Source organism: Vigna unguiculata, chromosome 7, assembly GCF_037176805.1.
Source record: "Vigna unguiculata cultivar grain cowpea cultivar isolate G323 ecotype 2 chromosome 7, ASM3717680v1, whole genome shotgun sequence".
NCBI lineage: Eukaryota > Viridiplantae > Streptophyta > Magnoliopsida > Fabales > Fabaceae > Vigna > Vigna unguiculata.
This window is the reverse complement of record NC_140798.1, coordinates 45,763,223-45,788,221: the sequence shown is the minus strand read 5'-3', so window position 1 is coordinate 45,788,221 and position 24,999 is coordinate 45,763,223. Positions and strand designations below refer to the sequence as shown.

The 24,999-nt window shown below is 31.7% G+C and overlaps 4 protein-coding genes and 1 pseudogene across 5 annotated transcripts; all 5 read right to left on the bottom strand.

The window, feature by feature from the left end:
- Positions 1–377: 377 nt before the first annotated feature.
- LOC114191439 (LEAF RUST 10 DISEASE-RESISTANCE LOCUS RECEPTOR-LIKE PROTEIN KINASE-like 2.1 pseudogene) lies at positions 378–767 on the bottom strand (annotated as a pseudogene).
- Positions 768–1,141: 374 nt separating this feature from the next.
- Positions 1,142–5,266, bottom strand: LOC114191483 (LEAF RUST 10 DISEASE-RESISTANCE LOCUS RECEPTOR-LIKE PROTEIN KINASE-like 2.1). The gene is made up of 3 exons (XM_028080668.2): positions 4,246–5,266; positions 3,265–3,303; positions 1,142–2,415 (listed from the first exon to the last, which is right to left on the bottom strand). The coding sequence occupies exons 1-3, from the start codon at positions 5,264–5,266 to the stop codon at positions 1,292–1,294; spliced, it is 2,184 nt and encodes a 727-aa protein (XP_027936469.1). The 3' UTR covers positions 1,142–1,291.
- A 120-nt stretch (positions 5,267–5,386) lies between these two features.
- LOC114191485 (LEAF RUST 10 DISEASE-RESISTANCE LOCUS RECEPTOR-LIKE PROTEIN KINASE-like 2.1) lies at positions 5,387–8,265 on the bottom strand. Its single transcript, XM_028080672.2, has 3 exons — positions 7,425–8,265; positions 7,141–7,185; positions 5,387–6,459 (listed from the first exon to the last, which is right to left on the bottom strand). The coding sequence occupies exons 1-3, from the start codon at positions 8,134–8,136 to the stop codon at positions 5,387–5,389; spliced, it is 1,830 nt and encodes a 609-aa protein (XP_027936473.1). The 5' UTR covers positions 8,137–8,265.
- A 5,125-nt stretch (positions 8,266–13,390) lies between these two features.
- LOC114191438 (LEAF RUST 10 DISEASE-RESISTANCE LOCUS RECEPTOR-LIKE PROTEIN KINASE-like 2.5) lies at positions 13,391–16,164 on the bottom strand. The gene is made up of 3 exons (XM_028080610.2): positions 15,067–16,164; positions 14,784–14,819; positions 13,391–14,644 (listed from the first exon to the last, which is right to left on the bottom strand). The coding sequence occupies exons 1-3, from the start codon at positions 15,767–15,769 to the stop codon at positions 13,530–13,532; spliced, it is 1,854 nt and encodes a 617-aa protein (XP_027936411.2). The 5' UTR covers positions 15,770–16,164; the 3' UTR covers positions 13,391–13,529.
- Positions 16,165–21,314: 5,150 nt separating this feature from the next.
- LOC114192528 (LEAF RUST 10 DISEASE-RESISTANCE LOCUS RECEPTOR-LIKE PROTEIN KINASE-like 2.5) lies at positions 21,315–24,416 on the bottom strand. 2 transcript variants are annotated; one of them, XM_028082276.2, is made up of 3 exons: positions 23,535–24,416; positions 23,222–23,262; positions 21,315–22,423 (listed from the first exon to the last, which is right to left on the bottom strand). In XM_028082276.2, exons 1-3 carry the CDS (start codon positions 24,290–24,292, stop codon positions 21,318–21,320), a joined length of 1,905 nt encoding a protein of 634 aa, XP_027938077.1. In that variant the 5' UTR covers positions 24,293–24,416; the 3' UTR covers positions 21,315–21,317. The 2 variants fall into 2 exon arrangements, with proteins under 2 accessions (XP_027938077.1, XP_085531626.1); XM_085675500.1 differs by having other exon boundaries at positions 21,315–22,365; positions 23,535–23,560.
- Between the last annotated feature and the right edge of the window lie 583 nt (positions 24,417–24,999).

The following is a 24,999-nucleotide window of genomic DNA, read 5'->3' as shown; positions in this document are numbered from 1 at the left end:
GAACACATCTACCTCTTTCTCCTGAAAATACTGTTACACTTTCCAGATAGATCTTTCCTAAACTCATTCACCTTCACTTCATTCTGGTTGTTAAATTATTCTTCTGAATAGTTGAATTCGAAAATACACTTTGCACATCCACATCTATTCTGATCATTTGTTCCAAAAGCATGTTTCCGGAACACGTATTCCGGTAGCTTCAACTTCGACACCGTCTCTAATTTTGACAAATCACCACTACCTCCACCAAAGTTTGCCGGTGAAATCTTTCATGTTACAATTACCACCACAAACCACTGTCTCCATGAATGATATCACTTTCAAATAAAATTCTCCCAATAATAAAGTTGAAATTTCAAAAAATGAGAGGTGCGGCTTCATGGCATGCACGAAGCTATTGTTTCGCTATTCCCAAATATTGAAACCATACTTTCTTTTCTGGTGCAAATTTTTGCTAGACCAAAATCTGAAATCTTAGACTTGAAATTCTCATCCAAGAGAATGTTATGAGGTTTTATGTCAAAATGTAGAATTCTTATATTGCAACCCTTATGTAGGTATCGTAGTCCTCGAGCAACACCAATTGCTATATGGTACAGCATTTGACAGTCCAATTCATTATCTGTCAATAGGGCATTTTCTTCCAAGATAAACTTCTCAAGCGACCCATTAGACATAAACTCATAAACCAAACCCCCTTTAGAACCTTCATAACAGAACCCCGAAAGAGTGACAATGAGAAGTTCTGCTGATACTTGCAATTTCATTGGTGAATTCCTCGTCTTTATCTTTCAATTCATTTAGGATCTTCACTGCACCATCACGTCCATCATGGAGTTTTCCTTTGTATACACTACCGAACCCCCCTTGGCCTAATTATTTGTGAAGGAGTTGGTCACTTTCTTTATCTCTGAATAACGATACCTCTTGGTTTGAAGGGGTCCATGCCTTTCCAAAAAGAGCTCAATCCGTTGATTGATTAGGGTTGTTGAAGATTTATATGACAAAGAGATAAGATAAGTTAAACAATATATAAATTGGGACAAACCTTACAAATTGAGTCAATCTTAAAAGACTAAACAAATAAACTGCAATCAATATTGAGTCAATCTTAAAAGACTAAACTGCAAGGGACAAAAGGTACGGAAATTGTTCTCTAATTAAATTTAAAATTTGATTTTGATAATTTGAATCTTATCAAATACATGGTATATCATCAAAAAACAACATATGTAAACAAGATTTAATGAGCCAACCTGATAATACAGGAGACATATGTTGCAGAAACTAATCAGTACTCAGAAGGATATGTAGTGTGAGACGTGCAGTTGGTGTGATCAGAGGAACTAGGAGGAGATCTTGGAGGTGAAGAGAGATAAGGTTTTGGTGGTATTTGCAACACCTCCAAGCTTCCTTCCATCATATCTACCACTCTACTCATTGCTGGCCTATTTGATGGGTCTGTCTGAATGCACCACAAGCTCACAATAATCAACTTTCGTATCATTTCTCTATCACTTTCATTTTTTATGCTTCGCAGTCTAGGCTCCTCATTCAGCTCAAGACGCTTGTAAACCCACTGTGGAAAATATACTTCACTTGAACCTTCACCTTCAACATTCTTATTCATCTTTGCCCCCACCATTTCCAAAACAACCATTCCATAGCTATATACATCAGATTTATGAGAAACACCTCCAAAATTTCTAGAAAATACCTCAGGAGCAATGTATCCTGCAGTTCCCCTAGTTCCCAATAAGGACACAATACTTTCCTTTTTCTGACATATCTTAGCCAATCCAAAATCTGAAATCTTAGGACAGAAATCCTCATCAACCAATATATTGTGAGGCTTTATATCAAAATGCAAGATTTTAGTGTTGCATCCTCTGTGTAAATACTCTAATCCTCGAGCAATGCCAATCGCAATATTGTAGATGGTTTTGCAGCTTAATCGAAGGCTAAGCTTGCGTGGATCCTTGTCTTCATATATGAACTTCTCAAGGGATCCATTAGGCATGTATTTATATATTAGAGCTCTTTTAGAACCTTCCTGACAGAATCCTAGTAAACTAACAATGTTAACATGAGAAGTGACACTGATGCTGGCAACCTCGTTGATGAATTCCTCACCGTTACCTTTGGAGTCGTTTAAGACTTTCACTGCCACAAGGCTTCCATCGTTTAATTTGCCCTTGTAGACGCTACCATAGCCTCCTGCACCCAATTTGTTTCTGAAGGAGTTGGTGGCCTTCTTTATCTCTGAATAACTGTATCTTTTGGCTGCAAGATGACCGTGGGTGTTCAGAAATATCTCAATGATCTGGTGGCTGGGGTTTTTCTTGTTGTAAAAGCGTCTTCTAATGCGCCAGCCACCCAAAACTATAACTCCGAGTGCTCCACTCACGCATGCAACTGCACAATTTATATATAACAGTTTAGTACACTTAAGGAGAGAACAAAAATAGATTTATCATATGATGTAATAAGAAGAGAGAGATAGAAAAAAAAATCTAGTATGTAATAAGTGTAAATAAAATCAAGATTATATATAATGTGATAAGAAGAGAGATAGAAAGAAAAAGAAAAATTAAGTATGTAACCGTGGAGGGAACGATCGACCTCATCATTCTCGTCCCGATTCCGACTCGATAAATATTTATTATAAAACGGTAAGTTTCATTAAATATTTGTCATGGGTAAAGGTGATGAGCAAGGAATCTGAGCAGGATTTGGGTAGAGCAGGATCTAAACCGAATAAGGAATCCAAACAAAATTTGGACTTAGCAGGATTTGGTTGAACAATGAATCCAAGCAGGATTTTGACCGAACAAAATCTAGACTGAGTTTCTTGATAGAGAATTAGGATAGGATTATTGGATATCGGGAAGATTCCCGACTTTGGGGGAGAGTGGGTAATCATGTAAAACTTCTCTTCTTCTATAAATAAAATACTCACTTCTCTTGCTAAGGGGAAAAATTATTTTGATCTTAGTGTTTTTAAGTTTACTTACATGGAGAAAGTTCTTTTTATATTTTATCTTTGATAAAAAAAATAAATAAAGAAATTATCTACTAACTTGAGTAGAGAACAAAATTTGTTCTTGATTTTATTTTCCTCAGATAGAGACCAGAACAATATATATAAACTATTCCTATTTAAAATAATTTAATTATTGCTCAATTGACAATTTTTTTTATATAACGAAAATAAACACTGTACATAATGTTATTAGTTAAGGGTCGAAGGAATTTATTACTTACCTGCTATCACTATAAGACGAGTTTTTGTTGGTCCCTTTCCTGAAAATTGAAAATAATAAAAATTACAAAAACATGCAAATACTTCTTGATTAGCACAGCAACATAATCAGATAAAGAAACAAATTATTCTAAAGAATAAATGCGAAATCAATTAACATTTAAATGATAAAAATAATATTAATATAAACAAAATTATAAAGTAGGGTTACACTAAAGTTACTTGAAGAATGTATTTTAAAGTCTTAAATACTTTTTTCATCCTCACTTTCGTAGTGTTGGTTGCGGATGGTCCTCATTTTCACATAATGTTTAAAATGATCATCATTTTCGCAATTCGTGTTTTATTTGTTTTTTTTCTGTAATGCCGTTTAAACTAGTAACTGAGCACTGTACATGTGACACTGTTTGCATTACGTTGCATTGGTGTACTTACAGTGCTCCGTTATTGATTTAAACGACGTCACAGAAAATGACCAAATAAAATAAAAATTGCGAAAATAAGGATCATTTAAAACATTCGATAAAAGTGAGGATCATTTTAAACATTCTATCAAAATGAGGACTATCCACAATAAACACTACAAAAATAAAGACGAAAAAGGTATTTAAGTCTATTTTATAAAAGATTTGACATTACTAAAAAAAACTTATTCAAACACTGCATACCAAGTCAAACGAGCTTTTGAGATAAGAAAGGATAAAATAAAAGCTAGCTCAAACAATAATGTTCTTACATATCAAAACATTTGTAAATCTTCTTAAAATAAATCAAATCTCAAAAACATCTTATTCTAAAATGTTTTAATATTATTGCAATATTTTATTATTAACACCAATATTATAAGACTTCGACATCCCACACAGCGACGGTGGTAGAAACCAGGATTTTTTTTTCAAATTACAAAAAAAAAAGGGATTTTAATGTTAAAGGATGAAAACAAGTTTAATGGATTCTTGTATCATGTAATTGAGGGAACGAACCTTGGTCACAGTAAAACATTCCGGTGTTGTCAACTCGACATTGGCCTCCATTAGCATACAGACACCTAGAACAGTTCTGAGACAATTCTATTCCAATTTCGATTTCGAATGTAACGTACTTGAAAGGATCATTGGGATCAAGATCCACAAACCGAACGTCCAAGTTCGTAGGAAGCTGAACCATTGTACATCCTTTGAGATGAGTGTAGCTGGAAGAAGGGTCGTTGTCCACCACTGAATATATTGTTTCGTTTCTGCAAATTGCGGAGTTAGAAACAGAATTGTTTGGTGCAGCACCGAGGGCGGGGTTACATCGGAGTACGTCTACGTAATGATTTAAAGGAGAAGTCTTAGCCAAAGGCGAGCTCACAGTGAAAGTATAGTTCTGATTGAAGGCTTCACAACTTCGTTGTAGCAAAAAGTCTCGGAGTTCATCGTGTTGCACGGTAATCGTGAACTGCTCCAGCTTCAGAATATCAAACCATTTATTGTTGTTTTTTATGGTTTTTTTGGCCCCTGGTTCGTGGTCATCACAGCCATGTATCACCAATATTCCACAGTCTCGGTGACGCGTGTCGGTGAAAGGAAAACTGATGTTACCGAGATCGCCGCAGTTAATCAAGGAAGGACAGCTGCCACCCAATACTGCTTGTACTAGCCATGCCATCAAAACGACACCAAACACATGAAGTGCAGCCATCTTCGGGTTCCTTCTTTCTCGAGAGTGCTTTGTAATGGCCTCCTCAAAGAAAAGTCGTGAAGAACAGAGGAAACAGAGGTCATCACGGAAATGTTCGCAAGAGACAAGCAAAGAAAAACAACCAAATGATGTGTTATTTTCAACCACCGACTTTGGCATGCAGCCGTTTCTGACTGAGTCAACATCCAACAATATTGTTATTACATTGAACCTAAGATCAAACCAGTTTAAAAGTCTATTTTTGTCGAGTTTATGCGGCGGCAAACTCAGAAAGTAATCGTAGTTGTTACTGTATAACTTCCGGTAAATCACTGCAACCATCACAATTATTGCTCTATTTTAGAAAGTAAAACACAAAGAAGCAGAATAGAGTCGATATAAATTTGAAATACTGTAACATTTACTTCATCTTATGTAGTATCCTAGCTCACAAGTCACAAATTACAATGTCTCACTTGATAAATGGATGGGAGAAGTTGAAGGAGAAGACAATAAAGGTTTGGGTGGAATCTGCAATAACTCAACTTTGCTTTCTAGCATTTCCAACACTTTACTTATGGGAGGTCGGGCTGAAGGATGAGTTTGTATGCACCATAAGCCCACAATTGCCATCTTTCTTACCAATTTTTCATCACTTATATTTCGCATGTTTTGTAAACCAAGTTCCTGTTTTGATTCAAGACGACTGTATATCCAATCGGGAAAGTAAATTTCACTTGAGGGGTCTAGCCCAGTCACAGTGTTCTGTCTTCCTCCAATCATTTCTAAGACCATCATTCCATAACTGTAAACATCTGATTTATGTGAAACTACACCAAAATTTCTGGAAAAAACTTCTGGAGCAATATAGCCTGCTGTTCCTCTAGCACCAAATATTGACACCATACTTTCTTTTCTGGAGCAAATTTTTGCCAGACCAAAATCTGAAATCTTGGGATTGAAATTCTCATCCAACAGAATGTTATGAGGTTTGATGTCAAAGTGCAAAATTCTAGTATTGCAGCCTTTATGCAGGTATTGTAGTCCTCTAGCAACACCAATTACAATATGATACAACATTTGATAGTCCAATTGATGATGTGTGATTAGAGAATTTTCTTGATAGATAAGTTTTTCAAGTGATCCATTGGACATAAACTCATAAACCAAAGCTCGTTTAGAACCATCGCAACAGAACCCCAAAAGCGTAACAATGTTAACATGAGAAGTTCTGCTAATACTAGCAACTTCATTGATGAATTCCTCTCCGTCATCTTTTAATTCGTTTAGGATCTTCACTGCAACGTAACGTCCATCCTGTAGTTTTCCCTTGTACACACTACCGAATCCTCCTTGGCCTAGTTTGTTTCTGAAACAGTTGGTCACTTTCTTTATCTCAGAATAACCATACCTCTTAGTCTGAAGGGCTCCGTGTTTTTTCAGAAAGACCTCAATCCGTTGATTGGTTGGATTTTGCTTCTTCCTTCTTGTACGGTACATCTTGACCATCGCTAGCAGTAAAACAACTGTAACAGCTGTACAGGTTTTTCGTATCAGAGATTGTTTAAAAAGAATTAGAAAGAAAAGCTATACAGAGAAACATGATGATTTCGGTTATACATAGGATTAAAGAATTTAAACTAAGCAATAACTAATTAAGATACAAAGAAAGCCTAAACTCAGTAGATTGACAGCTAATTTTGATATTATGGCTGCTTTAAAGACCAGTTTGCTAATGGTTTTCAGCTTTTAGTAATCAAGAACAATAAAGAGCTTGAATAATGCTAAAGTCTTATAATGCCTAGTTTTTGATGCACTTTGATAAGGAAGCAATGTGAACAGACAAATAATCTAATTCCAACTTTTTGATAAACGATCCTTAAGTACGACACTCACTGGTTAAACTTTAAGATATGATGACTTGTATCATTGTTAACTATTTAGTGTTGTATATGAAGAAAGAAGAGAATACTCTACCATTACAACAAACTCACACATATATTAAGAAGCCCCAACATTACTTTTGTAAAGTTATAAAGACTGAGCACATTTATTTAGTAAGTGGTGTGTTAGTAATCGAAAACACTAAACTATGTTACCAAAAGTAATTTATTTTAATTAAAAAGTAAATAATAACAAAAGAACATAAAAAAAAAAGAACTTTCTCAAATTCTAATTTATACCAATTAAAAGGAAAATTAATCTATATGCATTACCTAATGCGAGTCCCAGTACCATTTTCGGAACCCAGCTTCCACTCCCTGCATATGTTAGAATACAGTTAACAACTATTTTGGATAGAATTATTGAAACAAAATCAATCGTTAAAATTAGCCTTCGAATAAGAACACGAATACAGAGCAACTGTTTAGGCTCTAATTTTACTTAGAGTTTAGGGTATCATCTACCTTTTGCTAATTCAAGGTATCTGCTAAATTTATATATCAGATAGAGTATACTGTATATGTAGGTGTTAAAAATGTATAATATATCTGAATACCTGTGGCGCAGTAGAATTTTCCTTGAGTGTCAAGTAAACATCGTCCTTTTCCATGACGAAGACAACTTTCACATTGATTAGATAACTGAACTTCAATAGCGATACTACTTGTTAGAAATTGAAAGGGGTCGTCGGTAGGAATTCCTTCTACAGGAAGCTGAGTGGTTGAGCATGGTGCTAAAGAGCTGGGCCACTGGAAACCTGGAAGAGTTAGTGCATTTGGAGGGCCATAGATGATTTCGTACTCAGAACAGTTTGAATATTTATAAAAATCCTTTGAAAGGGAGGGCTTGATTGAGTGATTGCATCTGAAGATGGTGATATTATATTTGATGCTGAAAGAAGCTAAAGGAGAGGTTTGAGGAAGAGTAACATTCTTGCTGAACGCTTTGCAACTTCTGTTACTCAAATAACGTTGTTGTTTATCATCTGCGATAATTATGGTACGAGGTTCTACCTTTAGAACAGAGTACGAGGTTGATGGGGAGGTGCCTAGTTGGATAGTTTTGGGAGCGGAGGGAGAAAGTTGTTGACAGCCATGTATGGCCAATAGGCCGCAGTGTTGTTGCTCAGTGGTTGTGAAAGGAAACTGAAAGTGGCCAAGAAATCCACAATCAAAAGATGGTGGACACTTTCCTTTCTGAGCTGAAACAATAAGCACAAGCTGTGACAAATAGACTATGAGCAACTTCAAAACAATAACCCAGATCATTATTTCAATCTGCAAAGTAAATATGGTAGAATTTTTTAAAAACAATAAACGGCATTCAATGCCCCCTTTTCTAATTAGAGGTGGCGACGGACTTCAAAAGTTTAGAGTTAAGAACAAATGCCGTAGTAAGTTGTGATGCATATTGTTTTTCAAAGTGTCCCCAAAGTATCATCATTTTGAAGTAATTGAGACGCAGTTAACTTCGAAAATGACAGGCAGAAAATAGTTCTACTTAAATTGCGATTTTAATTCATACAAATATTCTTTTACGCTGTTAGTAGTAAGGAAAACAAGATAAATGGATGAAACAATAGTGAAAGGGCCTGTCGTGCTACGACAGTCAGTCATCCCTAAAGAAGTCCGCATAATGAATCCAGGGAAGATCTTGTACCAATTTAGGGTACATTTAGTCAATATTAAATACAATATGATTACAGCTGCTTGTTTATGTTTATAAAAAATAGGGTAAAATACTTCTTTTATTCATGTTTTTGTTGAAAAATTTCAAATAGGTTCTAAGATTTTTTTTAGTCTCAATTAGGTCCATATTTTTTAAAATGTGTAACAATATAAAGTTAACAGTGTTAAAGATGTGTCACGTGTCAGCTCCACATTTTTTTGAATTTTTTTGAATTTTTTTAAATTTTTTTTTTAAATTTTGAATTTTTTTTTTAAATTTTTTGATTTTTTTTTTGAAAATTATGTATGCCACGTGTCACGTTTGTGGGTTAAATGCAGATTAGTATATTCTTGACTCTTTTTATTTTATTTTTTATTTTTTTAAATTAAAAATAGATTAATTAAGTAATTAATCTATTTTTAATTTAAAAAAATAAAAAATAAAATAAAAAGAGTCAAGAATATACTAATCTGCATTTAACCCACAAATTTGATTGTTTGAATCTCAATTTGGTTCATATTTGTTATTTTTATTACATTTCAGTCCATTTTTAAAATTTTTTTTTAAATATATTTATTTTAACTTTTTACAAAATTGTTTTAAAATTTTATATTTAAATTTATAAAATTGTTAATTTTAAACCAACTCTAACATTTGTATATAAATTATTTAAAACAATTTTGTAACAAGTTAAAATAAATATTTTAAAATTTTAAAACAAAATATAAAATAAACTTAATATTATTAAAATGTTTAATAAAAATATCATTATAAAATTTATATAAAAGTTAAATTTGATCTCAATTTGAAAATGATGAAATTGAAAATTAAAAAAAAATGGACTGAAATATAATTAAAATAACAAATATATGGACCAAATTGAGATTCAAACAATGACTTGATATGTGTCACCTTACTGATTTGACACGTGGCACAATATTAATGTGACACGTGGCATGAATAATTTTCAAAAAAATATTAAAAAAAAAAATTAAAAAAAATTCAAAAATTCAAAAAAATGAGAAGTTGACACGTGGCATGCCCTTAACACCGTTAACTCTATATTAACGCAATGGGCCTAATTGTTACACATTTTCAAAAATATGGACCTAATTGAGACTAAAAAAAATCTTAGGACCTATTTGAGATTTTTCAACAAAAACATGGGTAAAGGAGTATTTTAACCTAAAAAATAAGGCGGTGTAAAATATTTTAAATATAATTCATAGTAATTTAAATTTATATTATTTTAATTCTATATAAATATTTTGTTTTAATTTAAAATTATATTTTTAAATTGTAAATTTAATTTATTTAATTTTTAATTTGATTTTTATATTCTTTTCAATTATTCTATTAGATTTTATGTCCAATAAATCTAATAATTAGATATATTGAATTTAATGTAATTAATAAGAAAAAATCAATCTATATTTAAAATATTTTAAATAAATTAAAAAAAATCTAAATCTAATTTAATAAATATATATATCCTATCTATTTTATCTTTATCCAATTTATATTTTATTAAATCTAAATTAAATTTTAGAAAACTCCAACTCATAAACGACTCTCTATCTATCAAGTGACAGGATTTAATAATTAGGTAATCAGTATACATTTAAACTTAACTATATATGCATGATGTTCTAGAATGCTTGTATGTTCCTACGTGACATTTTGTGAGAAAAATATTTGTAATATTTATAAGACTTGCTTTTAAGATGATTCTTATACTATTTATTTTTCAATTGAAAGTATATGTAACTATTTAATATTTTTGTAATTAATTATTCACAAATATTATGAATGTTTAACATAATAAACTAATTCTTTCTTATTAATTGAAAAAGATAAAAGCACACTTTCATCATATTAGATACAAATTAGACATGAGTAAACAAATCAGTTCAATCAATCCTAGATTATTTATTTGTTATCATTTTTAAATAAATAATAGTAATAATAATAATAATAAATATTTCTAACTTTACTAACATAATTTTAAAAAATAAATAAATTCATTGATTTTATTAATTGTAATAAAGTGGTTAAAATATTTTTATTTTAAGACTTTTAGTTCTATCCTAGAATAAATACACATGTTTAAACAAATTAAACGCTGAGGATGAACAGACATGATAAAGACATTAAGTAGTGTTGTTTTGAACTTTGAAAAAAGAAAATAAAACTCTTCCCATTACAAAAATTATTATTTTTATTGGAATATTAATGGTTTTAAAAATAATAATAAAAATAAAGTAAATGAAATTATAACTAATTAGTCTTACCAAAATTTTTACAAATTTAAAGTCAACATATATAATAGATAGCACCAAAATCGTTGGTGTAAAAGAAATAAAAAATAATAATTATAAAGATAGAAAGTTTTTATAAAGAAATCTATTGACATATTTGATAAACAAAATATATATATAAAAGAAATTAATAGGAGAACAATATAGAATGATAATAATTTGGTACTAATAAATTCATAGTGTACAATAATAATTGTTAAGTGAAGACAAAGATATTAAATACATATTGAAATAGCAACTAGGAATAGACAATGAAATTACTTAACTTTTGTCGTAATCTGAATAAAGGAGAAGAGGAGTGTTGCGTTGAGGTGTTGCACCAAATCTTACTATGAACATCAACATATTATAGAGTTATAATTAGATTTGTTTGAATACGAGTTTATAATCTCTAATCTTCTCCTAACCAATTAATTTGTTGTTGACTGAAATGATTATTATATTAATTTGATTAGTTGAAGAGCAATCACTCAAATAGTATGTATTTGTAATCCAAATTTATTGTATAATTAGTATTTAATGGTGATTAAGCTCTTGCTTAAATTAAAGATGCTTAAGAAATCTTTTTGACTCCAATAAATATTCTAATAAAAGATATTTTGTTTGAACTTCAAGTATCTTTGGGTTGGAAAATGAGTATGGAAGACTGAGTCTAATCCTGTCATTAAAGTGTGGATATGTAGTCAAGGTTCTCCTTCACCGTGTGCTAATCTGCTTCAAATTGTTTTGTTCTTCTATGGAGCCGTTCAAAAATCATTTTCATATCCTCGTTGGTGTTCTATTCAATCACATCAAAGTTCTTGTCATATTTTCTGAGTACGTGTATATAAGCATCTTTAACGTTTTCTAGACCCTACCAATGCTATTTTAGATTACACTTCTTATTAACAAAGACTTGCTAATTAAGTAGGATATATACAATAACTGCTATGGAACAACCAAAATAAAAAATAAGAGACTTATAACCGATGAAACATAGTTGACTTTGGCTTACATAATTGGTTTTGAAATATGTTACCTCTTTTATATTTTACTTTTACTTGTTAAATATATGTTTATATATAAATATTAATGATGCTATGCTGTTTATTTGTTGATAGAGTACTTTTTTATTATGTTGAATTTAAATTAATTATATCTCTCAATTTGTTCTGCATGTGTGATTCTTAAGTTGAAACTATTTTGTTATTCATCAAAATTTAAAATTGGTATGTACATTTTGGACAATATTTTACTTTCTGTTAATTTAAGGTTTTTTATATTTAATTATATTTTAACTTTTAATAATATTAAAATATAGTTATTTTATTATTTTATTATTTTTTTACCTTTTTATATGTGTTAGAAATAAATTATTAATTACAATTGTATATAATAATCATGAATAATTTTATCCTTTAAATAAAGTAAAATTATATTAATAATTGTTTCGGGTATAGGGACCAATTGTCTATCTCCAACACTCAAATTACTCCTAAGTCCTTTCTTTCGAAGTTCTCCTCTGCTTGTTGTTTCGTTCTTTTTCCTGTTCGATTTCCTTACTCCTTCCCGCTCGGTTGGTCGGACGATCGATGCAACTATTTAAGAGCCTCCGATGCTTAAGTCAGTTCAAGTCCTATCGGGAGATAACAATTAATGCTGTAATAAATACAAGTAAAAGTCCTCACCAACCTATCTTGAACTCCTATTTATAGTGTTTGGTGTGGGCATGTGATTAAGGTTTTCTTAATCATGGTCCAATTGTTTTTTAAACTTGATTACTGACATGTATTACTTTAATTTACTTCTTTTAACTTATTGACCTAGTTTTTGTGCGATCGTCCGACCAGAGGACCGTGCGTCCTAGCAGATGTCTCCATAAATGTGGAGACAAAGTTAAATTGAAATGAACGTGGAGACCGTTTGGTCGCGAGCTCCCTTAAAGCACTCCAGAAAGATTGTCACATCAACAACCCAAGGAAAGGTCTGCCTGTAACGGACGACCTGCGACCGCTTGTCCTTGAACCGCCTGAGTGGCGATAGGCCATTCAGTACAATAATTATTAAAGTCAACATTTATTTAATATCATAACTAATTATATTTATAAAATTTAATATTTATTAATTATATCTTAAATATTTAAACAGTACTAAAGTCACCTATCAGTAGGATTCTTTATTAATTTATTGGTGGTCAAAAAAGTTTATGTAAATTATTTGAGTTGTACTTGTTTTACTTGATATTAAAAAAAGAAAGTTATTAACCGGACGTAAACTGAAATCATGGTGAGATGAGCTAACTAATAAATTTGAATCTACTTCTACACTTCTAATAATTTTATCCTTGTAGAATAAAATTGTGTGGAGGAAGGAAACATTGTTGCTCTGAAAAAACATAAAAATGAAGTCTACAAAACTGTCAAAATTATTATAATAAGCAAAATTACAACACAAAATAGTAATCGTCAATCTAAGAAGTAAAACTAAATAAAAATATTTATAGTTGGATTTTGTACAAAAACAAAACAAAAATAGTCTACAAACCATCAACTTTTGCAAGAAAACTATAAAAATTATTATATTAAGCCAAACTCGCAACACAGGTACTCAAATTTATTGTTCAAACTAAAAGCAAATTATTCCAGGAATTAGTGTAATGTACTGTAATATATGTTACATATTAAAATTCTCACAAATTATAATGTCTGACCTGACAAGTTGACTGAAGAAGTTGAAGGATCTGATAAAAATGGTTTGGGTGGAATTTGCAATAACTCAACTTTACTTTCTAACATTTCCACTACTCTACTTATGGCTGGACGAGTTGAAGGATAGGTTTGGATGCACCATAAACCTACTATTGACATTTTTCTCACTATTTTGTCATCACTTTCATCTATCATATTCTCTAAACTAAGCTCCTGCTCTGATTCAAGAAAATTGTAAATCCACTGAGGAAAATATATTTCACTCGAACAGTCTACTTTAGCCTTAAAATTATGTTTCATTCCAACCATTTCTATGACCATCATTCCATAACTGTAGACGTCTGATTTATGCGACACTGGACCAAAGTTTCTCGAAAATATTTCTGGAGCAATATACCCTGCAGTTCCTCTTGCACCAAATATTGATACAGCACTTTCTTTTCTTGGACATAGTTTTGCAAGTCCAAAATCTGATATTTTTGGGCAGAATTCATCATCTAGTAATATGTTGTGAGGTTTTATGTCAAAATGCAAAATTCTAGTGTTGCAACCTCTGTGTAAGTACTCTAACCCACGTGCAATGCCAATTGCAATATCATATAATATTTCGTAATCCAATTGGCAAGAAACCCGCAATGAATTTTTGTCATGATATATAAACTTATCTAGAGATCCATTAGGCATAAACTCATATATTAGAGCCCGTTTAGACTTATCCAAACAAAACCCCAAAAGCCTAACAACGTTAACATGTGAAGTCCTGCTGATACTTGCCACTTCATTGATGAATTCTTCTTCTCCATTGTCTTCTGATCTATTTAAAATCTTCACCGCAACATGTCTGTCGTGTAACTTCCCCTTATATACACTACCGAATCCCCCTTGGCCTAATTTGTTTCTGAAAAAGTTTGTCATTTTCTTAACCTCCGAATAACTATACCTGGCTGTAGGAAGGGGTCCATGCTCCTTCAGAAACCCCTCAATAATCTGATGGGTTGGATCCCTCGGAAACAAAAGAGTATTGGCAGAGATGATATTTGTCCTGAAGCAGCAAGCCAGGACCATCACCAAAACTACGGCTCCAGCAACTACCAAGGTGGAAGCTCAAAATTGTATTCAATATACAAGGAAAATGCATGTTGGCTCGTGTATGATAAAAACAACAGTTAGTTTTAGTGAATTGCTAATTTGTGGACTATGGTCGATCCAAACAAAATGATAATCGAGTATGTAGTGTTCTACCTGTTACCACTACCAGCATCTTCTTTCCGGATTTCTCTGCACAAGAGAACAGAGATAGAACAAATCAAAGCAAATAATTTATTTAAACTAATTAATTCCAAGCATTTGCTGATGCAGCCTTTTGTATTTATTTTTTGATGGTGTAATATATAAAAAGCGCTTTCCATAACTGTTGTTGTATTGGCACATTCATGAGATAATTTTACGTGAGTGAAGACATCGGGCGGCTTTCAGCAATTATGAACGTGAATGGATCTCAAAGCGTTTTTCAATGGAAGCGTACCTTCGTGACAGTAGAACTGTTGATCGCGGTCAAGACTACATTGACCTCCTCTGTGATTATAGCAGTCATCACAATCCTTAGATAATAGTACTTGAACAACCATCTGAGCAGATACAAACGATAGAATGTCTCTGGTATCAGGCTTGTCCTTTTTCGATAACGTAAGAACCGAGCATGATGAGAAAAGTTTATGAGCCTCATCATTATTAGGGAAGGAAAGGCTGTCATAATAGATATCATAATCATACTCAGGGCATGAGTGATTGAAATAATGTGGTGGGGGTTTCATATTGAGGCCATGTTTGCATCGGAACAGTGTTACATTATATTTTATATAACAAGAGTATAAAGGAGAATGGGATGGAAGACTATAGCTATTATTCAAAGTGTCACAGATGTTGTTTTGTAAACGCTTGTGCAAATCTTCATCCGAAATTGAAATCCCATCCTGCTGAGTGATGCCTGTAAGCACAAAGTATTTTCCATTTTCCTCCAGCTGGATCTTTTTTTGGATTGATTGAGAATGATCACAATCATGTATAGGTATCAAGCCACAGTCTGGTTGTTCTGCCTTGGTAAAAGGGTAATGAAAAGACCCAAAAAGGCCACAGGTAAAGGAATGTGGACAACTTTGGTGCCCATATCCATAACCAGCACAGAGGATGAGTACAAGGTGGAAGCAGAGCAAAACAAGTAGAGCCATACGAAATTCCCAACAATTGGAGGGTCAAGTGATGAACTCTCTCGACAGTATCTGGGTTTTCTGTTATTGTAGTATATGTGAAGCTAGTATAAGGTGAGTGTTCCTTAATCTTACGCAGTTACACCGGCTACACAGTACATAAATGTCATGTATCAACTCGTCTAAAGGAACGCCTTTGATTCGCGAGTTGACTTGGAAAACGAGCACAGAAGACTTGGAAAAACAGAGAGGTAGATACAAACACGATAATTTCTTAATCATCACAACAATTAAGCCTGATCAACAACGTTTTCCGTTCAACTTCTTCTATTTCGCAGAAAGTGAGGACGGTAATTGACTCCTCCAAAATTCTTGCGTTCAATTTAAGTTCAAAGTTCGAACTTAGATCTTCGTTCCTTTGCTCAGGGAACAAAATGGGACCTTTGAGAAAACTTTTAATGATGATTAACCTTTTTACTTAAACTAAAGGATGTTTAATAAATCTTTTTGACTCCACCAAAATATTCTTATGAAGGATCTTTCCGTTCAACTTCTAGTATCTAAAAGATACCTACTCACATGGTGGGCTAAATACAAATTCGTAAAATTCCACTTTTAGTTGTTCTGTTTGAGCTGGAAAATGACTATGGAAGACTGAGTCTAATCCTGTCACTATATAGGGAAAAATCAGTAGTGGAGCAGCATTTGTGGGACATATTGAACCCTCCAACACAAAACAAAAGGTAAGAAGATAATAATCTGCTTCCAAATTGTTTTGTTCTTCTAGGAAACCGTTCAAAAGGGTGTATATAATCATTTTCATATCCCCGTTCGTATCCTAGTCAATCACATCAAAATTCTACGCACATTTTCTGAGTAGGTATATATAAGCATCTTTCCCCTCCCTCTAATCTAACACGTTTCCTAGACCCTACCAATGCTATTTTAGATTACACTACTTATTAACAAAGACTTGCTAATCAAGTAGGATCGGATAACACAAATTGTGTTTAAAGAGTTTAAATAAGTTTTTGGTCTTTTGATAAATTATTTTGTCTCCAACTTTTTTTTTATTTCATATTAAATTTTCAAAATGCTATTTAAAATATTTTATTTCACTTTTCAAAACTTATTTAGGGGATAAAATCAAAATATAATAATCTATTAAAGACAAATATCTTAAGTCTTCTTTCACGCAGACTCGTATGTTCTCTTTTCAGAGAAAGGAAAGTGTGAATTATTTGTTGTGATAGTATGTATTTAAAGTCTAGAATCGGGAAGGAAGGAGGGGAGACCAAGATTGTTACCCCTTCATATGAGCTCATTTGAGAAGAAAGTAATTCATTTTCCTATTTTATCTTTAATTTCAACTCACCGGTAATTTAAAGAATAGATCTTTAAATCTTATTTAAAGATTCCCTTTTCCATTCACTATATCCCTTTTTCAAATATTTTTAAGTTAATTACCATGTATGAACAAGATTTATTATTTTTCATGTATTAACAAGATCTATTAAGATGGAAAAAGAAAAAAACTGTATAAATAAACTGCTCCTTTTTATTGTAAATATTGGTAATAGTATTACCCGTTAGGTTTACATTGAAGTTTCACCGGGGAGAACAATACCAATGAGACCTGAGTCCAATCACAAAAGAATTGACACTATGTTCAACCCAAAACCTTAAGACAATGAGTTTATGAGTTTTTATTCTTATATAGTGTTCTACTTTCTTATTTCTAACCAATGTAGAACTTAGACTCACACTTGAATTCTTAACATTACCAAAATTTTGAAAACATTTTACGATCAACCAAATGCAGTAGAAATATTTATATAAAAGAAAAGTACTTAATTTTACTTGTAAATAAGATTTTAAAAATTAATTAATAAACCAACATTACTTACTAAGAATAACAAATGAATTTAAACCAACAAAATTACATAATAAGAAAAAAAATAGTTTAAGTCAACAAAAGTTAGTTAAAATATAATTTTTTACAATTTTTTATTAATTTGTATTATTATTATTTTAATTTCATATGCTCGATTACGATCATTCAATAAGTATTTTTAAAACATTGGGATAAAATAACCCAAAATAGAAGAGACTTAGTACTTGTTTGATTGTACGTTAAACCAATGTATAATTAATTTTCTAATTTCTAAAATCAATAAAAGAGTAAAAAATTTACATGAGAAGACTGCTTTTGTATCAAAGAATTACTTTACCTTTAATGTCATATTTTTATCGTTAAGTGTATATTTATAAATAAATATTAATGATGTTATAAAGTCCAATTTATTTGTTATAAGCTCAACTTTGGTAAAAGGTTTAAGGTCAGCATATTTGTTTTTCTTTCAGGATGTTCTTTCACCTTTCCCTTCATTTTTTCACTCTTTGTCTCATGCATCCAAAACAATTTCAACTCTCCCCTCCTGTGGACCAGAAGTTGAGTTAAGGCACTGCGAAACTCTCCTCCGAACTAATCGAAAGCTTCCTCCACGTAAGTTGAACACCAAAACTTTATATTTTCTCGTCTTTTTCAGTTTGATAACGTTGGTTCAGCTTTGGAGTCGTCCTTATAGCCTAATTTTGTGTACCTTTGTTATTCTACTAAGTGTTTTTTCCTCCCCAAATTCAACTCTCAATCAAGGTATGGGAAGCTAGAACTTTTCACGTTTTTAAATTATATTGCTTGTTTTTAGTTTTGTTTCGTGTTTGTAATGCTTGGATGATGGTTGTGATGGTGTGATAATATAATGTATGTGATTTTTTGGCTGGATTTCTGATGTTGCATGCAGGAGCAGGAGAGAAACTGTTATTCTCGCTCAGACGAGAATCCTCTAGCCTAAGAGAGAGTAGTAGAGAACTCTCCTTTGCTACTACGCGAGTTGTCGCTCAAGTGAGATTTCTCGTCCAAGCGAGAACAGTCTCGCCTAAGCGAGGGAGTCCGGCTTAAGCGAGAACTCACAGTTGTGCATTGTGCTTGCTGTTTGAGTCCTCACCTAAGCGAAAAGTTTCTGGCTTGAGGGAGAGGCCCATGTTGCTTGAGCGAGACCTTCTAGCCTAAGCGAGAATGGTGCATACTTGTTTTTAATTCTCTTATTTAATCTGTGGTTGGCTGTATACCTTGAGAAAGCATGAAGTATATGACTATGCATATATTATGGGATTTTATGAACTGAAATTGTTGTGCTTGGTATGAAATGATTATGGATGTTGAGAATATGTACATGGTATGAACTTGACGTAATTCTATGAGGCTTTTTGGAGAGACCTCATGGTGATATTCTGTAGTGTATGTAATTGGATAAGGATTCAAGCAAGGTTATATTTTGACACTTTAAAGAATCAATCAGTCTCACATAAAGTAGATTGGTTCATGTGGCGAGAGTAGGAGGAAGTTCTAGTCTTTGGCAGGATAATGACCCTAGATAATCATGGACTAACCTTGTGTGTGGTAGGGTGAAATCCATTGGCAATGGCTTTGCAGAGCAGTAGAAGTCATCGCAAGTCCAAGCAACTAGTGAATTCAATCTCATCACATGTATCCGGATAATTGAGCCAGAGGGTCCTTATTGTTTGCTATCACATGCTTTGTGTGCTTACTAATTTTCCTATTTATAATATGTTTAATAAATTGCTTGCTCATTTATAGGAAAAGTTATTTTTCTCTAGCTTACCCTCTCATTTTGTGTTTGTTTCTTGTTTGGCTTCTCTTCTTGCGATGATCACTAATATTGATGTGAGCATATGTGGAAACCCCCTTGTAATCACCATGATGATGGAAATGTTGTGGTGTAGTTTAGTTATGATCTGGTTCACTGTTGGGTCTATTTTGAAGGACACTTATTTTAATTATAATTCATTGCTTTGCGAGCAATCCTTTTGAACAACATGTTTAAATTATGTTTATGACATTCGTTCTGTGCCTTAGTTTTTCTTTTCAGATTAAGATAAGTGTAATGGCTGATCATTTATACTTCTGTCTCGTGCTCTACCTTACATTATAAAATTATAAAGTGTGATGTTTGATTTACTAGAATTTATCTATTAAATGAAATGTGACATATGTTATGCTAATGTGTTGAGTATGTTAAATATAAATTAATTATATCTTTCAATTTAATCTGCATGTGTGATTTTTAAATTGAAAATATTTTGTTATTCATTAAAATTTAAAAGTAGTATGTAGATATTTTTTACATGATTTTTTTAAAAGATTTTATTTGTAATATTATTTACAGTTTTTAAAATTAGTTTACTTTAAAATTAACTTTTTCTCAATTTTAATCCATAACCATACCCATTCTTGTTCTTATTCTTATTACAATAAAATCAAAATATTTTTATAATTTATTATATTATTTAATTTATTCATTTTTAATAATATGAATCAAATCTTCTCTTAACTTTTCACTCATTTATATTCACTTTTCACTTTTTTATTATTTAAATCAAAAAAATCAGTTTCTTTTTCTTCCTTTATTTGCTTCTCAAATTAAACTTTTAAAAAGTTAAATAAATTAAATTATTTAAATTTGTTTTATTTTTAATTGTTGGGTCTATTTTGAGTTAGTAAATTTAACAAAAATTAAAATAATAATATTAAAAAGAATATTTTAATTAAGGTAAAGTTAAAGTTTTATACCCCTGTTAAATTTAACTTATTTAAACAAATTGAATTAGATTTTATGTCTTTTTTTTAATTTCAAAATAAGGCCATATTATACTAGAAATCAGATATTTCAGTTAATACTCCAAATTTCATCAATATATATATATATATATATATATATATATATATATTTTTCATTTCACAAAGTTTTGCAAACATATAGTCTATAGATCAACTAGTTTACGATCTTTCATGAATTCAAACACATAATTAATCTTTATTTCCTTCTAAAACACTCTATATTGAGAATACCTTTACTACCAAATTCACTTGAAAGTTTAAATATAAGATTTTTTACTTAAATAGCTCTCAATATCTTAAAAAAAATTGTAGTCCAACAAAAATTAACTTAACAATTCAGAGAAAGATATAACGTTAGAGTAAAAGTTAAATAAAATTTTACATCTTGTGTAGCACAATAAATCTTACTAAAAAATAATATAAAATCTCAAAATAAGATATTGTATTAAACATGTTCTTAAAATCAAACTTATATTGAAAAGACATACAAGACAAAAATCTACTGTATATATTTTGGTAAAATATTTTTATTAAAATCAATAAAAAAATGACATTTTCTTTATTTTATTGTTAAAAATTATAGGAATTTTTGTGGTTTAAGTTTAGCTTTAAGTTTTTCGTGCATCCTTCTTTTGTTTTTCATAAATGAACTTTATTATCAATGAAATTTCACGTTATATTATTATATTTTTACAATATTCTTTGACATTTAACCCTTTCAAACAAGCCACGCATCATTTAGCAAAAAAACAAGTAAAACCTGTGAAGTTAGCACGTTACAAGTAACTATTAAAAAAAAAATGACCAACTTATGACATCAAACTAAAAGTAAAAAAGAATAGTAACACGGAATACATCTTAGTATCCTTATAAACTTTCATATGACAACTTAGTCGGAGATATTGGAGGAGAAGACAAATATGGTTTAGGTGGAATTTGCAAAAAATCAAGTTTACTTTCTAACATTTCCACCACTTTACTTATGGTCGGTCGAGTTGATGGATGAGTTTGTATGCACCACAAGCCCACTATTGTCATCTTTCTCACCATTTCGTCCTCACTTTCATTTCTCACATTTTCTAAACCAAGCTCTGTATTTGATTCAAGACGATTATAAATCCAATGGGGAAAGTATATTTCACTCGACCGGTCTACTTTTGTCTTAATATTCTTTCTTTTTCCAACCATTTCTAAGACCATCATTCCATAACTGTAAACATCTGACTTGTGTGACACAGCACCAAAGTTTCTGGAAAAAACTTCTGGAGCAATATACCCTGCAGTTCCTCTGGCACCAAATAGGGATACCATACTTTCTTTTCTAGGACATACTTTTGCAAGTCCAAAATCTGCAATTTTTGGACAGAAATCCTCGTCTAGTAATATGTTGTGAGGTTTTATGTCAAAATGTACAATTCTAGTGTTACAGCCTCTATATAAGTACTCTAATCCACGAGCTATGCCAGCTGCAATATCATTCAATATTTTCCAATCCAGTTGATGAACATCCTTTGATGCAATTTTGTCTTCATAGATGAACTTGTCAAGAGATCCGTTAGGCATAAACTCGTATACTAGAGCGCGGTGAGTATTCTCAAAACAAAATCCTAAAAGTCTAATGATATTAACATGTGAAGTCCTGCTAATACTCACAACTTCATTGATGAATTCTTCTCCATTGCCTTTAGATACAGTTAAAACTTTCACTGCAACAACACATCCATCATGTAATTTCCCTTTGTATACGCTACCGAATCCCCCTTGCCCTAATTTGTTTCTGAAAGAGTTGGTCATTTTCTTAACCTCTAAATAACTGAACCTGGCTGTGGGAAGGGGTCCGTGTTCCTTCAAAATGTCTTCAATAACGCGATGAGTTGGATTTTCCCTCCAAAACAAAGGATAAAAGATCTTTGCTCTGAAGCAACAAATCAAAACCATCAGCACTACAACTACAGAAGCCACCACGGTCAAAGCTGGAAAATTTATTAAATATAAAAGGAAAACAATTAGTGTATATAAGAGTAATGTCCTGTGTGTATGAATAAAAGACACCAAACATGTTTACAGGCTATCCTTTATGTCGATCAACTTGACTAGATTTTGTCTTTTAGCAATAAAACCAATGTGACATACAAATCTGCCCAGTATTTAGACTCGACCAGAATAATTAATTCTGGATCCTGATCGATCGTATAATAAAATATAATAAAATGATAAAACTGAATTGGGTGTGTTTAAAGTTAATAGTAATTCAATTAAAAATACTTATATCGAGATGAACTTCAATCTTAGTTAAGTTTTTTTTTTATTAAAATTGTATAAAAAAGTGTCACGTATACTAATAATATATTTTAAAAAAATACTTTTAATTATTAAAGGTATTAATTAATAATTTAGAGAAACTTTGTGGTGACGAAATCAATATGGCTTTCTAAAATGTTGTAAGGGGACGGGAATTCCCTATTAGATCTTATGTTAAATTTGTCACTTCAGTTCCCTTGGAGAAAACTAGAATGTAATTGTGAATAATTCTAAAACACTTTACAACTTTTTTGTAACAAGTATTAAATTTATTTTCTCTATAAAATATTAAAAGAACTTGTAAGAGAATATGCCATAATCATAAAACATATACGCATGGGACAACGTTTGGCTGTTGAGAAATTGATTCTCCCTAAGTTTTCACTTTATGGATGGAAAAACGTGTTTTATAGCAAACTTCGGAGTGAAAACTTAGATTTGGAAGGGGAATGTCAAGTTGTGTAAGTTACCTAGCATCAACGGAAGCTTCCGATTCCAAGCTCCACTTTTCCTGCATAATTTAAAGCAGAGCAGTTGTTCCGATTAGATGACAGAAGTGAAGTGAGCTAGTTCTATGTCGATCGCAAGATGGTAAAGCAAATTTCTACGATAAAATTGTCTAGTGCAAATATTGAAGTAATCAAAAAGAAATTAATTACATAATTTTAACTGTTGTGTTGATGGGAAAAAACATGCAGAGTTAACTTGCTTTTTAGTAGTTGTAGAAATATGGTTATATATGTAAATATTAATGAAGAAATTTTGTTGAGACATGGGTATTACCTCATGGCGCAATATAATTTTGCGTTGCTGTCTAGTCGGCAATTGCCCCCTCTATCCCGACACCGCCAACAGGCACTTGAAGACTGGAATTGAAAGGTAATTTGAGGATTTAAAAATCCAAAGGGGTCTTTGAAGAACTGGGAATCTTGTCTGACGGGAAGTTGAACCATTGAACATGAAGAGGTTAAAGAGCGTAGGTAGTTCTGATCAGAGGATGAAGGGGCGAAGTAAAAATCAAAGGGAGAACATCGAGTATAGTTGATGAAATCTTTTGAAAGGTTGAGGTTTTTGTGGTGGCTGCAATTGAGGGCGGTTATATTGTTTTCCAGGGAAAAATAACCGAAAGGGGAGGAGGGAGGGACGGTGATATTATAGCTCAAGGCATTACAACTAGAATTTTCAAGAAGATTGCGGTAATCCTTGTCTATAATGGAAATTTTCCATCTCCAACCACCAACAATGTTTGTAACTTGTAAAAGTTTTCCTCCACTGCTCAACCGGACTTGCTTCAGTGCTGTTTGGTTAGGATTATTACAGCCTTGGATTGCCAAAGCACCACAATTGGGGTGTTCAGAGGTGGTGAAGGGAAAGGAAATATTCCCCAAACTTCCGCAATCAAATAAGTCCGGACAATCAGAAGTGTGCTCATTTGCATTCCCAGCTGAGAGATGCAACACTGTCAGATGACAAAACAAAAGGATTACATAAACATCGTACATTTTCATTTTCATATGATACAATAGAAGCACCACAACCATGGAATGCCTCTATATATTGCTTCTTCACCCTCTATAAACCAACTCATACGCCAGTTGACTGCGAATATCAATGTAAATGGGACCAAGAATTTAGGTGATTTTGTTCTGCTCTTTAATCTCCGTGTTACTTAATATTAAATGCTTGAAGTCCTAAAGATCATAAAAATGTGATAAATTCTCATAATACTCACATCCACGCTGACGAACTCGGTTGCTGAGACTCTTGACTAGGTAGAAGTGTTTAACACTTTCTTTCTTGGAATTTGACTTTCAAAAGATCGCTTTCTCGCAACACGCCGCGGCGTGAAAATCGAATCAAACTCTTTGGTACACATGCACTCAACTCAACCAATGCATTTACTCTTGCATCTCTCACCAGATACGTCAAAAAAAACACAAATTCAAACAAACACAAACATTACAGATATTCTTTTTTTTCAAATTCTGACAAAATAATGAAAATAGGCTGATACGGTCACAACCCCCTACATTTTTTCTTATAAAATTTACTAAAAAGTTAAGGAGCGTGTAATATGTGTTTATTTAAATAATTTTACTAATAGATAAGATTTAATTAAGTTTTAAACTTCTCTTTTGATTTTGATTTTTATAATTTAATTTATATTGATTTTTTTAATTTATTAAATATTTATATAACTTTTATATATATTTTTTGTTATGATTGCTATCTTGTTCTACTATTTTTA